Genomic DNA, 16,020 nt, shown 5'->3' with positions numbered 1-16,020 from the left:
TCTTCCCGTCTCCTCCCTCCCTCTTTCCCCTCCTCCCCCCGATTCCGAGCACTCTATTTAAAACCACGGTTTCCTGCTCCACAAAATGGCCTCCGCATTTGGCACCTGCGGTCACGTGACCCGCTGTCCCCTGGGCTTCGGGCCCCTCATTGCCAAACTTGGATTTCGGGGCTTCTGCCCGGGAAAATACATGGGCTGATTAGTTTGGAGAAATCGCACAACCTTTCAAAGTCTAGGGGACTGAGAGAGAAGGAAAGAGTGCTCCCTAGAAAGAAAGGAACAGTGAAAACGGAGGACGTTGGGAAAAAAAGAGGAAAAAGGTCTAGATTATATTTTAAGGTCTCACAGCTGGCGGAAAACGGGAGGGGATGAGGTCTCGCGAGATCTCGAGACCTCCCAGTCCTGAGAAAAGGTAATAGCGGAGGACAGGGGAAGTGGCACTCAAGCGATCTAGGACAGCATTTAGCGCTGAGTGCCAAGGTAGGACGACGAGGCGCAGCCGCGACCGATTAGGAAATCCCGCGAGGTTAGGACTAAACGAGCGCGCAGTAGCTAGGCAAAAGTCTTAGCGGCGGGAGGAGTGCGGGTGTGAGAGGGAGGGCACACGTCGTACGTGCTGACGTAGCAGTCACTCGAGCGGGTATATTAGATCCGTGGCCGCGCCGTGCATTTCAGAGCCGCAGTTCTCCCGTGAGAGGACCTTCGCGGTGAACCCAACACATTAGCTCAGCAGCGGAAGACTCCGAGTTCTCGGTACTCTTCAGGGATGAGTCATGTGGCGGTGGAAAATGCGCTCGGGCTGGACCAGCAGGTGAGCCGCAAGGAGCCTACCGGGATTGTTGCTGCAGGAATCCTTCCCCCGATCTAACCTGGTTTGTGGCGCAGTGCTACCTGGTACTCTCAGTTCCCATTTTCTGGGTCCCTCAGGCTAGCGAGTGTCAGTGTCCCGGGGCTGTGGGGGAACGGGAAGGTGACCGGAATGCTGATTGTGGCTGTCGCAGGGGCCCCAGCTTGGCCGGCGGTATTGTCCCCGGGCAGAGCACAATGGCGGCTTTTGTGTGTGCGTGCGCAGGCGGGCGGAGGGGGAGGGGGCGCGCGTTCTCGCGGAGGCGCGCACGCGCGAACCTCGACTTGACTTGTGACCCATGGGTGTTGCGGGGGGGGGGAGGGGCGCGGCGCGGAGGTTCGCGAAAGGGGACCTTTATAAAGGCCCTGAGAGTTCGGGCGTGCGCGGCTCGGATTCTTGTCGGAGACCCAGGCGGCGTTGGCGTGTCTGTGTGTGCACGCGCGTGTGAGCGGGAGGTGGAAAGCGGCCCTGGAATGTGGGAGGGGGCGGTGCGGGGGGTGGCCTTCGCTCGGGGTAATGGCGGCGGCCTCCTTTGTGTGGTGTCGGGTGGCTGGGCGGCGCTGCGCCCCCCGAACGGGGGAAGACGGGCCGCAGAGGGCCCGGAAACAGGGATGGATGGGCATCTTGTTCTTCCTGGGCTTCCTTCCCCGGGGCTGTTTTTTCGTTCCAGCCCAGTTTCCGCAGCCTCGGGTCCGTGGCCCTCGAGGCCGCGTTTCCGGAGTGGAAAGTTTTGTGACGCAGAAGATTCGAGGAGGAGTGGGGGGGGAGGGATGGAGAGGAGGGAGGAATGGGCCGCTGCGTGCGCGGTGGCGCCGGGCTCTGGAGATCGAGGTGGAACGCGGCGAGGAGGTTAGCGACCCGGCACGGCCGGCTCCGCCTCACGTGGTCGCAATAGTGAGTGTGGAGGTTTTGCTCCGAGCCACGCGTCGTTTTGGGAGGTACCACGGAGTGTACCAGTGTCCTCAGGTTGGGGACGTTTGGTGCGGGGCTCGGCCTGGGAAAAAACGCCTGGAATGTGGCTTGGGAAGAAATAAGGAATTTTGTTGGTGACTTGTTGCTGCTTGTGGACTGAAAATTTTGAAATCAGTCAGGGGCCCCGGGTTTGTCTTAATTGGAGCCCCTCGAGGACGGGAGGGCGCGTGATCGCAGAGGAGGGGTTCTGGGCGGAGATGGCAGAAGTCTGCATCCCTCAGCAACAGTGGCACCACGCTCTTCAATCGATGTTTTGTTGCTTTTAAGTAAACTTCTGCGTACCGCGAGCTCCAGAATTCTGAAACGAACTTGAGTGACACAAATGAATTGTTAATAGATTTTCAGTCGTGTATAGTGTTTTTTAGGGACTCGGCTATCTGTTTGGGGGAGAGCATTTTTTCCATTAATGAATCGGAATAAATCTTCCAAATGCTGACATGTTCCGTGTTAAATGGAGCAGAGACATAAAAAAAATCTGATCAAGAACATGGCCGGTCCCCAGTTTTAAAATTTAACATATAGGTGGTGTCGGCACCTATTTAAGATTATAAGCAGGAATAAAATTTGAAATCGAAATAACTGGAAAAAAATATACACAGTCGTTAGAATTAAGCAGCAAGCAAATTCACAAATGAGAAAATTGCATTAATGTCACCCTAGCAATTTACAGTAGCATTTAAAGTGCTCTACGTAGTTCATTTTGCCAAGTGTAAAATTAATAACACGTACTGCAATAAGTACAAAAAGGAAGTTTTTGTGCCTTAAAGTATTAGTCTGTTGCTGAGACAATCGTGCAGAGAAAGCACCGCAGCGTTTTGTTAATAGAAGTTAGGAAACGAGCTGCCTCCAAAGTGTTACCGTATTCATTTTTTCTTTAAGATTTAGCATCTTCCAGTTTTCAGTGATTACGTTGATGCTTGCAGCTTTACAGTGTACAATTTTAAGCTTTTAACAGGACTTAAACGTTGTGGTTTATTGGAAACACGTGGCAATAATGCCGTGTGGCTGGTTAAATTTTTTTTTAATGAAATGCTGCTTTTGGCACATAGTTTTCTCCTCGTTGCTTTGTAAATAGTTTGTTTAGTCATTACAGAATTCGATGAAGCGCTTTTTTTTTAGAATGTTGAGGCTTTTAAGTTACCAGTGTAAAGGGATGGGTAGAAATGGAGATGAAAGGCAGTAAAATGTGCCATTTATGTCCAAAGTGTTCTCAGCTTAACTGTGAAAATGGAAAAATAAATAGGTACCTACTTAATATGGTTGTGTAGTGGTTATGTTGTAAATTTTTGTTCTGAAGAGTGCTACTCTAATTGGCAGTATTTAGAAATGAAAGCTGAGAAATGGTCAATACAAGTTTTGTTCTGAGTATTTTTCGGGTGTGCTCTGTAGGTTTAGAATAATTCCCAGTAGAAAACATTTATCTCCAAATATTTGGAGCTAAAATGAATCCACTGACTACTTGACATTTTGAAATAATTTAAATTTTTTGAACTTTTACAATGGGAAAAGTTACAGGGAAAATTCATCTTGATTATGAATTTGGACCCGGTTTCTCCTGGATAGCGCCACCATCTTGGTTAGGTACCTTCTGCAGTGTAAACTGTAGTACTGTAGTATTTTGCGTTTGCTCACATTCTTAGTCACATTCTCCTTAAGAGTTCCACTAAGTTTTCCTTTAGTGTAATGTTTCTGCGCATGGGCTGCTAACCAAAATTTAACTCTCTTCTAGTTTGCTGGCCTAGACCTGAACTCTTCAGATAATCAGAGTGGAGGAAGTACAGCCAGCAGTAAGTAAAATATTTTATGCATTTACTGAATGTTAGAGCTTTTTAAAAAAATTGTCGGAATATAGTTGATTTACAATGTTGTGTTACTGAGTATTAGAACTATAATAACTTAATGTTTCATTGGATTTATTTAAAATTTAGGAATTTCCCTTCCAGTTTTTACTGTGTAAAGAATGTGGGTAGTGTTGTGGTCTTTTGATAATGAGGAGTAGTTTTCTTGAGTGAAACAATCGTTAAGGACCTTATACAACACACAAATTACAGAGTTTGATTATGTCCATTATGAATCCTGAACACAGCTTAAAGGTGGTGGGAGTGTATATTTCACTATTAAGAGTGAATTTACTGGAATTAAACTGAATAAAGAGAATATTCACATATTCATATACATCAGGTACAGCCACTCCTTTCCCATGAAGAACATGAGAATTACTAATAGAACAAGGCTATAATGAATCTCAAAGTGGTGGTCAGGATTTTAAATGCTGAATTGTATTTTTTTTTTTTCCTGAAAAGAAGTTTTTGTTATTTTCTTTTGAAAGGGTTTTTTTTGAGACATGGTAAAGATTAATGTGTAGGGGCTCTTGGTTTATTATTGGCAGTAGACCTGCTTCAGCTCAGATCTCTTCCTATTGAATTAACTGAAAGAAAAAATGTAATATGTATATTGAATGTGTCAAGGGCTGAAAGCACTGTTTCTTCAAGCTCTGTTTATTGCATAGTTAAGGGATGTTTATTTTTAGGCACGAAGGGCCTCACTGGGCACAGTTACTTGGTATTTGTTTTAAATTTCACTTTGTCAGGCTAAGAATCTTTTAGTAATTGACCATTCTAATGGAGATCTTTAATTCAGCCCAGAAGTGAAGAGGTTAAATTGCAGATTAACTAGTAATAAAGCAAGTTGATGTTATTAGTTGGATATATATTACTTGCTTTTGTTCTCACTCATAGTCTAGGCTGTGTTTTTATTTGCATATAGAACAACAGTTGACTTTCCTTAAACAGTGCAAGTGTCAAAACCCACAATTCCTTGAAATCATTTCACTCTGCAGCTTTTCCCATATTACATATGTACATATGTTTTGGATTTAACCAGAGCAGGAACAAAAAAGCTTCTTAGTGACTAGATACACGATTTGTTACTTTTTAGGTTGTTACAGTAATACTTATGCTCCATAAGAGACTTGTTAATATTTTTGTTGTGTCTTGGCTAGATTATTGTAGTAACAATGTTGCAACTCTTGTTATTTCTGACAATTCTCTGAAATCTTAGCAGACTTTTTAAAAATCGTGTGTTAAATTGGCCACTAGTGGCAAATTAAATTTATTCGTAGATTTCAACTATTAGGTTCCAATTCAATTCAAATCTGTTCTTCCCCTTTTAAAATTCATCTTATTAAAGCAGTAACTCATTTAAAATAGTAGACCAGACTAGAAGACTAGAGATTTAAATTTTTTCTTTCCAGGACTTTTTTAGCATCACAAACTTTGATAAAAAGCTTTAAAGTTTTTTGGAATGTGAAATTTAACTTTGTCATTTCTTTTAGAAGGGCGCTATATTCCTCCTCACTTAAGGAACAGAGAAGCTACTAAAGGTAAGTTTTTTGAGCAACTTGATATGCTTAATTATTGCTGCATTTAAAAATTGGAGCTTAGGGAAAGTGAGACACCTCGAAGTCTGAACACTGCTCTTTTCTCCTACTGTCAGAATAATTTCAGTTACTAGGGCTTACTAGGGCTTAGAAAAACTCATCTAATGTCAGATAGAGGAAATCTCTGCATTTCCTATGTCACACTCATCTGAGGCCAAGGGCATGGTTTTGTACAATTTCGCTAGTCTTGTGCTTAACCTCTGTATGTAATCATAAATAGCATGAGTTCAATTTGAAGAAGGTGAGTGGGGATCCTACTGTGTAAACAAAACTGCTGCACAGTGATAACAATCCAGTTATTTCTGTCTTGCAGAGGTGCCGAAATGCAATGGGATTATTGGGGAATAGTTAACAAGCATCAGGCATGCTCCTGATAGATGGGAGTGGTTCTCTGGCTTCAACTGCTTCCTTTAAATAGGTCATCTGAGATTTTGGAGGAAAAGGGAAGGTCAGGAAAACTAAAAGCCATGAAGAGGGAAGATACTGGATAAAGAAAGCAGGATTGGAAGGGTGGAGAGTCCACAGGAGCCCATGATTTGCTGTCATTTGTCTATATTCATAGGTAGTCTGTATTAGCTTCACTATCTAAGGCAATACACGGAATATAAGATCTAGGGAATGGAACTAAAATCCTACATGCCATGGGGCCAAAAACATTAAAAGAACTCCTATATTATTTCTTAGGTGTCACATCATTGTCTTTAGTTACTGTACAGTTGGATTCTTATTCCTTAGAATGTACTAGCTGAAATTGACCCCCATGTGTATTTAGTGCTTTTCCTGCCTTATTGCAATGATAGGAATCAAAGCAGGGAAAGAGGCAGTATCATATAGGAGTTAGAGCTGAAATAGGTCTTAGAAATCTAACTCAGCTCTTTATTGGTAGCTAAGGCTGTTAATCACTGGGCTAGTAGAGGCACAGGGAGAAGGAAAGTAACCTAATTAACTTGTAAACTATCTCTGACTATTTAATAAAATGTCACTGAAGCTAGTTAAATCCTCTGCTTGTCTTTAAACCATATACCTGTTGGGCTAATTTATACCTTTGTCATCCCCTTTTACTGAATGTTTATAGCTATACCCTAGGAACCTGTCTACACTGAGTGTGTAGGTATCAGGATTTTCCTTTTTTCTAGGTATTCCTAATTCTCATCTGATACCATGTATTACATGTGAACAGAGCACTGTTCTTAAATTTTTTACTATTGAAACCAAGAAATACTACATTAAACAAAGTAAATTTCTTAATGTTTTAAATGAATATCACTTCTAAGAAACATAGAGACAATGATTGCTCTTTCCTGGTAGACTCATTCACGCCTGTAAAATGAAATTAAATTTTGATGGTCATGTAACAAGACCATAGTCATTGTGTTAAAGGCAAACCTACTGACCTTTTAGAAGTTGTATTCATTTAGAACATTTTCAGACTTGATTGTTTTGTTCAGCCTATAGTATGTTCTAGTACTATGGTAGGAATATTTTTGTTGTCCCTCTGGTCCAGAGATGTGATGGTCATTGGAGGGCTTCAAACTCAGAAACATAGAAATCATGTTTTAAGCTAGTGTCATTTTCTAATTACTACAATAAAATGAGTTTGCTTTTTTTTTTTAATTGAAGGATTCTATGATAAAGACAGTTCAGGGTGGAGTTCTAGTAAAGATAAGGATGCATACAGCAGTTTTGGTTCCCGCAGTGATTCAAGAGGAAAGTCTAGTTTCTTCAGTGATCGTGGAAGTGGATCAAGGGGAAGGTAAGTGATTTATTATCTTCTTGCCTTTCTTGCATGTGTACAATAAAGCAATTTAGAAATTGGTCTGTACCCTGACCATTAAGCATGATTATCTTTCCCCCTTAGTGGACCACCTGTTTGGATGTTAAGTATGTCTTTTTAATCATAGATTTTTAACTGTAAGAAGTCTTCACTAAATTGAACTTACTACACCGAAATTAAATGAGAATAAGAATATGCCCTTTGGCATGATGAAATCAATTATTTTTATATTTCTCTAATTTTATGTATTCTACTTAAAAGAGTAAGTTTAGTGAATGGCCTAATTTGGTTGACATTTTTGTGGATATTCTGTGACAATTTTTAAACCTTATATTTTTGATTACACAAGTGTGATGAACTGACCTCATGCGCCTAATAGCTGTGGTTAGTCCTGTGTGTCCTGCTTTTTCGAAAACAGGCCTAAAACTAAAAACATCTTAATTCAGGTAAGGATTATTTTCTACCTTTTATCCAAAGTCTGTCACACAAGTAAGTTGTCCTTTAAGTAGCATCCTAATGTAACCAGGACAATTGATATTTGGTGTGGTACTTTCCGTTTTTTCTCTAACACTAAAAATATTTGGATGAAAACATTTAAAGGTGTAAGTTAATGTGCTGGTTTCACATATAAGACTGATTGCCCCAAGGATTTTTATTTCTATATTTATTGAAGTATAGTTGCTTACAATATTATGTTTCAGGTACAAAGACCTGATTCTTGATTTCAACATGTATGAGGACTGTATCGGCTATATAATAATAAAAGAGGATACTGAATTTAGAAAATAAAGTTATATAAATGGTATAGTCTGGTTAGAGGGCCTTATTTGTCAAGTAAGAGTAAGCCCGAATTGGACTGGTGACATCCTTGAAATTAGCCATAATGAACCTCTCTCCAGGTACAGTTCTAGTGGTAGGAATCTGATAATGGTTAAATAAGATTTTGATTAATTGCTTGTGCTGTTTAGGTTTGATGATCGTGGACGAGGTGACTATGACGGCATTGGCGGCCGTGGTGACAGAGGTGGTTTTGGCAAATATGAACGTGGAAATAGTCGCTGGTGTGACAAATCAGATGAAGATGATTGGTCAAAACCACTCCCACCAAGTGAACGCTTGGAACAGTAAGTTTCTGAAGTGTATGTTAATTGTGATGAAGCCTTATCAGCTCCGTGTAACAAACTTACCAATCTTCTGATTTCAGAGAACTCTTTTCTGGAGGCAACACTGGGATTAACTTTGAAAAATATGATGACATTCCAGTTGAGGCAACAGGCAACAACTGTCCTCCACACATTGAAAGTGTAGGTATTTTTGCATGACCTTTAAGATAGGGAAGTGTAGATCTTTTCACAGCACATCAAGATGAGATGGGCTTCCTAACATATGAAGACTGCCTGCTTTATCTTGACAGTTTTTTAAAGTTAATTTAAAAACCTGCCTCGTGGTTTGTGGAAAGGGGGAGAGTGAATTCGGTGTTACCATTACTAATAATTTGAAATAGAAAATGGGTCGGGTGTTGACCTAAATGGGAAGGAAATCCAAAAGGGGGATGTGTATACATATAGCTGATTTAACTTTGCCGTACAGTAGAAACTAACACATCATTGTAAAGTAATTGTATGCTTATAAAAACTAACTTAAAAAGTAAATAGTCAAGAAGCTGAGAGTTGAAATAAACAAGGCAAAAGACTGGGGGTAAAAAGAAATAGTAAGTGGGTCAAACATAGGAAGAACCCAAAACTTTTCCATTGTAGTTTAAGCTTATGGAGTGGTTTGGTTTTGTTTTTCCTGAAAATGTGTAAGATGATGACTTTTACTGTAAAGCAAATTGAAAGTTCAAATTGGTTGATAGTTGTCCCCCCCTTGTATTTGTATGAAACAAAATGCTCCAGATAGCATTTCTGCTTGTTTACCCTGATGAATTTCTTAACAGTTCAGTGATGTTGAGATGGGAGAAATTATTATGGGAAACATTGAGCTTACTCGTTACACTCGCCCAACTCCAGTGCAAAAGCATGCTATTCCTATTATCAAAGAGAAGAGAGACTTGATGGCCTGTGCCCAAACAGGTAAGCAGACTTGATGAAAGTAAAAAGTTGTCAAGAATACCTTGACTTGGCTTGCTCTAATAAAAACCAATACCAGGAAAATATGCATGGAGCATTTTAAGTTTCATGAGGAAGCTTGAGTCCTGTATGTAGTCTGACTGGTACACCTTGGTAAGGAGTAGCTGGATGGTATCTCTTTTGTTTTAGCCTTTTGGTTATATTACTTCTAGTGCTTTCATTAGGGTATCTTAGGGATGGCCTGTAGAAAGTCATGAGCTTGATATTACTGTAACAAGTAGATAGGTTTTTGTGATTGCAGTGGTGGGGAAGTGAGAACTGTAGAAAATTAGAGAAAGATAGAGAATAGCCTGTGATCCGTGGAAATGTGGCCAAAAGAAGGTTCATCGATTGGTAAAGTAGTACCTCCCTATCAGTATATACAATACTTATAAGGAAGTATTAGAAATTGACACCAGTTTTGAGACAGAATTCCTGCTCTCTTTACACAAGTACTTCCTAGTGGCTCAGATGGTAAAGAATCTGCCTGCAATGCAGGAGACCTAGGGTTTGATCCCTGGGTTGGGAGGATCCCCTGGATGTGGGCATGACAGCTCCAGTATTCTTGGCTCTGGAGAATCCTCATGGACAGAGGTGCCTGGTGGGCTACAGTCCATGGGGTTGCAAAGAATCAGACATGACTGCGTGACACATACGTTACACAAGTGAAGCAAAGAAGTGAAAACTACTACAATGTTTGTGACCAAAATTTGGTGTGTGTATATATATATGGTTTTTTTTTCTGGTAAATGAACAAAAATATTTTTTTAGCTGATGGACCATGTGGTCTCTGCAACTACTCTGCTGTTGTATGAAAGCAGCCATAGATGATATGTAAATTACTGGTCACAGCTATATTCCAGTAAAGCTTTATTTATAAAAATAAATAGTTTAAACTTAGTTCACTAACTCCTATTACAGGTTGATCAAAGTCATCACTTGATGGTATTTTAAAATTAGCCTATTTTTAGAAATTTAATTTGGGAATTAAAGTGAGATTACTAGTTAATTGCTAAGTAATTGGGCAGTTAAAACACCATCATCTACCAATATATGTTCAAAAGTAATAAGCCAGTTTTTCTGTGGTTAAATGAATATGCTTTCTTTAAAATAGGGTCTGGAAAAACTGCAGCATTTCTCTTGCCCATCTTGAGTCAGATTTATTCTGATGGTCCCGGCGAGGCTCTGAGGGCCATGAAGGTAAATATTTCTGTATAAAATGAGAAAGGTTTCTAAATGACAGACTTGAATTCTAATCTGTATAATTAGTAACAGCATTTACATGTAATCTATAAATTGCAGAAGGGGATTATGTTGTAATGAACCTTTGAGAGAGGATGTTCGTTAACAAGTTTAATAAATTATTTCTTAGGAAAATGGAAGATACGGGCGCCGCAAACAATACCCAATCTCTTTGGTGTTAGCACCAACTAGAGAATTGGCTGTACAGATCTATGAGGAAGCCAGGAAAGTAAGTATGCCTTTCAGGTTATTGGCCTTCTCGTTGATTCTGATGAAGTGTTTTATGACCGTGTAAAAATCTTGGTCTTAAAATTAATAAAATTTTTCTTTGCTTATAGTTTTCATACCGATCTAGAGTTCGTCCTTGCGTGGTTTATGGTGGTGCTGATATTGGTCAGCAAATTCGAGACTTGGAACGTGGATGCCATTTGTTAGTTGCGACTCCAGGACGTCTAGTGGATATGATGGAAAGAGGAAAAATTGGATTAGACTTCTGCAAGTATGTTAATTTTTAAATGTGTGAAAAGCATTTTTTAGTCTTCCAACTTTTATAAAAAGTTAGCTGATTGTAATTTTAATTTGAAGTGATTTTAGTAGAGGCTAAGAATGACCAGACCTTGAGACCAGAGTCAAGTATACAGAGCTAATTTGGCTGTGCGATTTAGTGGCAGAGATCCTGTGCTGTGTCTTATGTACATGGGTCAGATTGTATGGTGTGAGGAACTAAACTACCTGAATGAATAATTAACTGTGCTTATAGAAATGGAAACTACCTTTTCGCCTCAAATTCTAAGCGGGATTTTTTTTTCATGGCAGGTACTTGGTGTTAGATGAAGCCGATCGGATGTTGGATATGGGGTTTGAACCTCAGATACGTAGAATCGTTGAACAAGATACTATGCCACCAAAGGGAGTTCGCCACACTATGATGTTTAGTGCTACTTTCCCTAAGGAAATACAGGTATTGTTTGGTGCTGCAGATCTTACTTAGGAATTTGTTTATCTCAATAGATGATAAAACAATAATTTTTTTCTTTCAGATGCTTGCTCGTGACTTCTTGGATGAGTATATCTTTTTGGCCGTAGGAAGAGTTGGCTCTACCTCTGAGAACATAACACAGAAAGTAGTTTGGGTTGAAGAGTCAGACAAACGGTCATTTCTGCTTGATCTTCTAAATGCAACAGGTATAATTTTAGCATTAGTCTGGTGGCTTAGGGTAATCTATTTGGATCACCTTTAGTGCTTTTCCTTCTCATCCAATACATTCTGTTGAGACAGTCTATTTGCCTCTATTCGTAAGTTTACTAAGTGCAAAGAGAACCAAGCCACTGTTAGTGACAGAAACCTTGTGATATTTTAACTTCAGGCAAAGATTCACTGACCTTAGTGTTTGTGGAGACCAAAAAGGGTGCGGATTCTCTGGAGGATTTCTTATACCATGAAGGATATGCTTGTACCAGTATCCATGGAGACCGATCTCAGAGAGATAGAGAAGAGGCCCTTCACCAGTTCCGCTCAGGAAAAAGCCCAATTCTCGTGGCTACAGCAGTATGTAAAATTTAATTTTATTTTCTAGGCCAGCATGTTCAACTGTTTACTTTGTTTTAAATGGACCATATGTAACAAAAATTATTTTCTAGGTAGCAGCAAGAGGACTGGACATATCAAATGTGAAACATGTTATCAATTTTGACTTGCCAAGTGATATTGAAGAATATGTACATCGCATTGGCCGTACAGGACGTGTAGGAAACCTTGGTAAGTGTGTGATTACTTAGGATGATCTGGTGGCTGCTGATTTTCAGTGTGATTCTTACAGCAAAGAACTTTTCAGGGTCTTAGATGAACTCTGATTTTCAAGGAATGCTATTAAAGTATCAGAAGTGGCAAGGGGGGGAAGTCAAGGTTTGTTCAAAGAACAAATAGCAAATTATCTTTTTAAAAAGTTATTATTCTACTTAATATTCTAATATGAAAGTAAGAATATTGTGCTGCTCTGTGGAAGACCTTAATTTATGTACTTTTTGGAACTGTTTTAGGCCTTGCCACCTCATTCTTTAATGAGAGGAACATAAATATTACCAAGGATTTGTTGGATCTTCTTGTTGAAGCTAAACAGGAAGTGCCATCTTGGTTAGAAAACATGGCTTATGAACACCACTACAAGGGTAGCAGTCGTGGACGATCCAAAAGGTGAGTTAGAAATAATGTGTTTTATTAAATAATGTGTATAATGGAGAGGGGTGTGATTTTTAAGGTTATTTAAGTGACCTTCAGTGTCAGCTTTTCACAGCTAAGGCCTTATAAAATTCTTATTACAGAAAAGAAGGGCCAAGTGGAATTGCTTGAATTGGAAAATCAGAAATTGGTCATTGGAAATTTTAACAAGAATTGGATTGTCTTTATGTAAACTAACGTTTTGTCCTTATAGTAGTAGATTCAGTGGAGGATTTGGTGCCAGAGACTATCGACAGAGTAGTGGTGGCAGCAGTTCCAGCTTCAGCAGCAGCCGCGCCAGCAGCAGCCGCAGTGGTGGAGGCGGCCATGGAAGCAGCAGAGGGTTTGGTGGAGGTGATGTTAAATTTTAATCTCATACCTTTGGGAAAGGCTTTTGCCCTTTTTCATCCTTTTCAAAGAGTAATTTAAAATATTGGCCCCGTAGATTGCTTTTTGTAATTTTACATCAAAATATTTACAGAAGGGAAAGGTGGTATTACACAATGGATGACTTAATAATTTTTTTTTTTTTTTAATCTCTCATTAGGTGGCTATGGAGGCTTTTACAACAGTGATGGATATGGAGGAAATTATAACTCCCAGGGGGTTGACTGGTGGGGTAACTGAACCTGCTTTGCAGTAGGTCACCCTGCCAAACAAGCTAATATGGAAACCACATGTAACTTAGCCAGACTATACCTTGTGTAGCTTCAAGAACTCGCAGTACATTACCAGCTGTGATTCTCCACTGAAATTTTTTTTTTAAGGGAGCTCAAGGTCACATGAAGAGTCGAAAGGAACAATCAGCAGCCCTGTTCAGAAGGTGGTTTGAAGATTTCATTGCTGTAGTTTGGATTAACTCCCCTCCCAACCCCCATCCCAAACTGCATTTATAATTTGTGACTGAGGATCATTTGTTTGTTAATGTACTGTGCCTTTAACTTTAGACAACTTTTTATTTTGATGTCCTGTTGGCTCAGTAATGCTCAAGATACCAATTGTTTTTGACAAAATAAATTTACTGAACTTGGGCTAAAATCAAACCTTGGCACACAGGTGTGATACAACTTAACAGGAATCATCGATTCATCCATAAATATTATAAGGAAAAAACTTATGCAGTAGCCTGCATTAGGGCTTTTTGATACTTGCAGATTGGGGGAAAACAAACAACAAATGTCTCTGAAGCATATTAATGGAATTAGTTTCTAATGTGGCGAACTGTATTAAGTTAAAGTTCTGATTTGCTCACTCTATCCTGGATAGGTATTTAGAACCTGATAGTCTTTAAACAAGCCATTCCAGTCATGATGAGGTGATGTATGAATACATGCATACATTCAAAGCACTGTTTTCAAAGTTAATGCAAGTAAATACAGCAATTCCTCTTTCAGTGTTTAGGCAGATCATTAATTATGAGCTAGCCAAATGTGGGCATAATATTACAGGGAAAGTTTAAAGGTCTGATAACTTGAGATAGGGTTTTAGGAGAATTCATCTACTTAGACTTTTTAAATGCCTGCCATAAGTGAAATTGAAATGGTAGAATGGCTGACCACAGCAATGACCAGCCCTCATTAGGGCCCTGGATGATTTTTGGTCTAATAACGCATGCTAGTGTTGATGTTTTTTGGTCAAGAGGGTATGAACAGGAAGAATTAAATGCAGCAGGCTTTCTTTTAAATGCCGATTCATATTACTCTGTTCAAGCTGCGTTGAGATGTTAAACTGGCTTACTATAGACTTTGTAAAAATGGCTCCAGAAGAGTAACAAACTGAAATCTTTGAGATCACACAGGTTGGAAATATGTACATAACTGCACAAGGTGTCAATTCTGCTATACAGTGCAGTTTTAGTCAGTTTTAGTTGCATAGGTTTCCATTGTATTTATAGTCTGTTTATGCTAAATCTGGCCAAAGATGAGCATTGTCCACCACTAAAATGCCTCTGCCACTTTTGAATTCTGTGCTAATTTTGTGGCCAGAATGCGGTGATCAAAATGCTCAATCTTTTTACAGTGGCATAGGAAGATGGCAAAAATTTCCTAAAGTGCAATAGATTTTCAAGTGTATTGTGCCTTGTTCTAAAACTTTTATTAAGTAGGTGCACTTGACAGTATTGAGGTCATTTGTTATGGTGCTATTTCAATTAGTCTAGGTTTAGGCCCTTGTACATTTTGCCCATAACTTTTTACAAAGTACTTCTTTTATTGCACATTCAGAGAATTTTATATATATGTCTTGTGTGCGTGTCCTTAAACTTCCAATCTTATTTTGTCTCTTGGAGATTGTTGAACGCAGCTTGTCTAGGAAGGGGATGGGACTAGATTCTAAAATTTATTTGGGACCATGGGAATGATAGTTGGGAAGAAAACTATTTGCACACGACAGATTTCTAGATACTTTTTGCTGCTAGTTTTATGTAATATTTATTGAACATTTTGACAAATATTTATTTTTGTAAGCCTAAAAGTGATTCTTTGAAAGTTTAAAGAAACTTGACCAAAAGACAGTACAAAAACACTGGCACTTGAATGTTGAATGTCACCGTATGCGTGAAATTATATATTTCGGGGTAGTGTGAGCTTTTAATGTTAAGTCATATTAAACTCTTAAGTCAAATTAAGCAGACCCGGCATTGGCAGTGTAGCCATAACTTTCTGATGTTAGTAAAAACAAAATTGGCGACTTTAAATTAAATCATGCCAAGGTTTTGATACACTCGTCTTAAGATATTAATGAAACACTTCAAAACACTGATACGAAGTGTCCATATTCAAATATTGTGTGTTTTGTTTCGTTGTGTGTATTTTTTTTTCCAGTGAATGTCTGGCTCATTGCAATCCTGAAACATGTGGTTATCTTTGTTGTATTGGCATAGTCAGTGACTTGGACATTCAGCGATAGCATTTGAGCAAGTTTTATCAGCAAGCAATATTTTCAGTTAATAAGGTTTCAAAAATCATGTAAGAAGTTAAACTTGCTGAATGTAAAGATTGAACCTCAAGTCACTGTAGCTTTAGTAATTGCTTATTGTATTAGTTTAGATGCTAGCACTGCATGTGCTGTGCATATTCTGATTTTATTAAAATAAAAGTTGAACTGCACAGTCTCTTTTGTTGTTGTCAATTGTGGTTTATTATTAGGTGAAAATAAAGTTGTGGTCTTGCCTGAAGAGTTGTAAGATGTAATTTTTTGGGGTTGCCATCCAGTGCTGATTTTGAAGTACCTCTTGGATATAGAATTACCCTGCTACATTAATAAAAAATGAAGATGGTGTTAGTTTGGAATACAGTGAAAAAGACTTTTGTAATAGATGGAAATCCAAAAGATCCTTGTTGATGTACAGTTTATGATTATAGTTTGACATTTATGGATGGAGGGGTGGAAACTATTCTTGGAAGCACTTGATACATAGGA

The 16,020-nt window shown here is 39.2% G+C and overlaps 1 protein-coding gene across 2 annotated transcripts; it reads left to right on the top strand.

Moving 5' to 3' along the window:
* The first annotated feature begins 681 nt into the window (after positions 1-681).
* Positions 682-15,712, top strand: LOC128069750 (ATP-dependent RNA helicase DDX3X). 2 transcript variants are annotated; one of them, XM_052662884.1, is made up of 17 exons: positions 682-811; positions 3,549-3,606; positions 5,154-5,201; positions 6,879-7,011; positions 8,001-8,156; positions 8,237-8,336; positions 8,969-9,104; positions 10,255-10,340; positions 10,513-10,611; positions 10,721-10,881; positions 11,199-11,343; positions 11,423-11,567; positions 11,750-11,931; positions 12,024-12,141; positions 12,423-12,576; positions 12,818-12,954; positions 13,148-15,712. In XM_052662884.1, the coding sequence occupies exons 1-17, from the start codon at positions 767-769 to the stop codon at positions 13,225-13,227; spliced, it is 1,983 nt and encodes a 660-aa protein (XP_052518844.1). In that variant the 5' UTR covers positions 682-766; the 3' UTR covers positions 13,228-15,712. The 2 variants fall into 2 exon arrangements, with proteins under 2 accessions (XP_052518844.1, XP_052518843.1); XM_052662883.1 differs by having other exon boundaries at positions 12,815-12,954.
* The last annotated feature ends 308 nt before the right edge of the window (positions 15,713-16,020 follow it).

This window comes from Budorcas taxicolor, chromosome X (assembly GCF_023091745.1).
Source record: "Budorcas taxicolor isolate Tak-1 chromosome X, Takin1.1, whole genome shotgun sequence".
Lineage (NCBI taxonomy): Eukaryota > Metazoa > Chordata > Mammalia > Artiodactyla > Bovidae > Budorcas > Budorcas taxicolor.
Note: the sequence above shows the minus strand (reverse complement) of the source record. Positions and strands in the feature narration are given on the sequence as shown.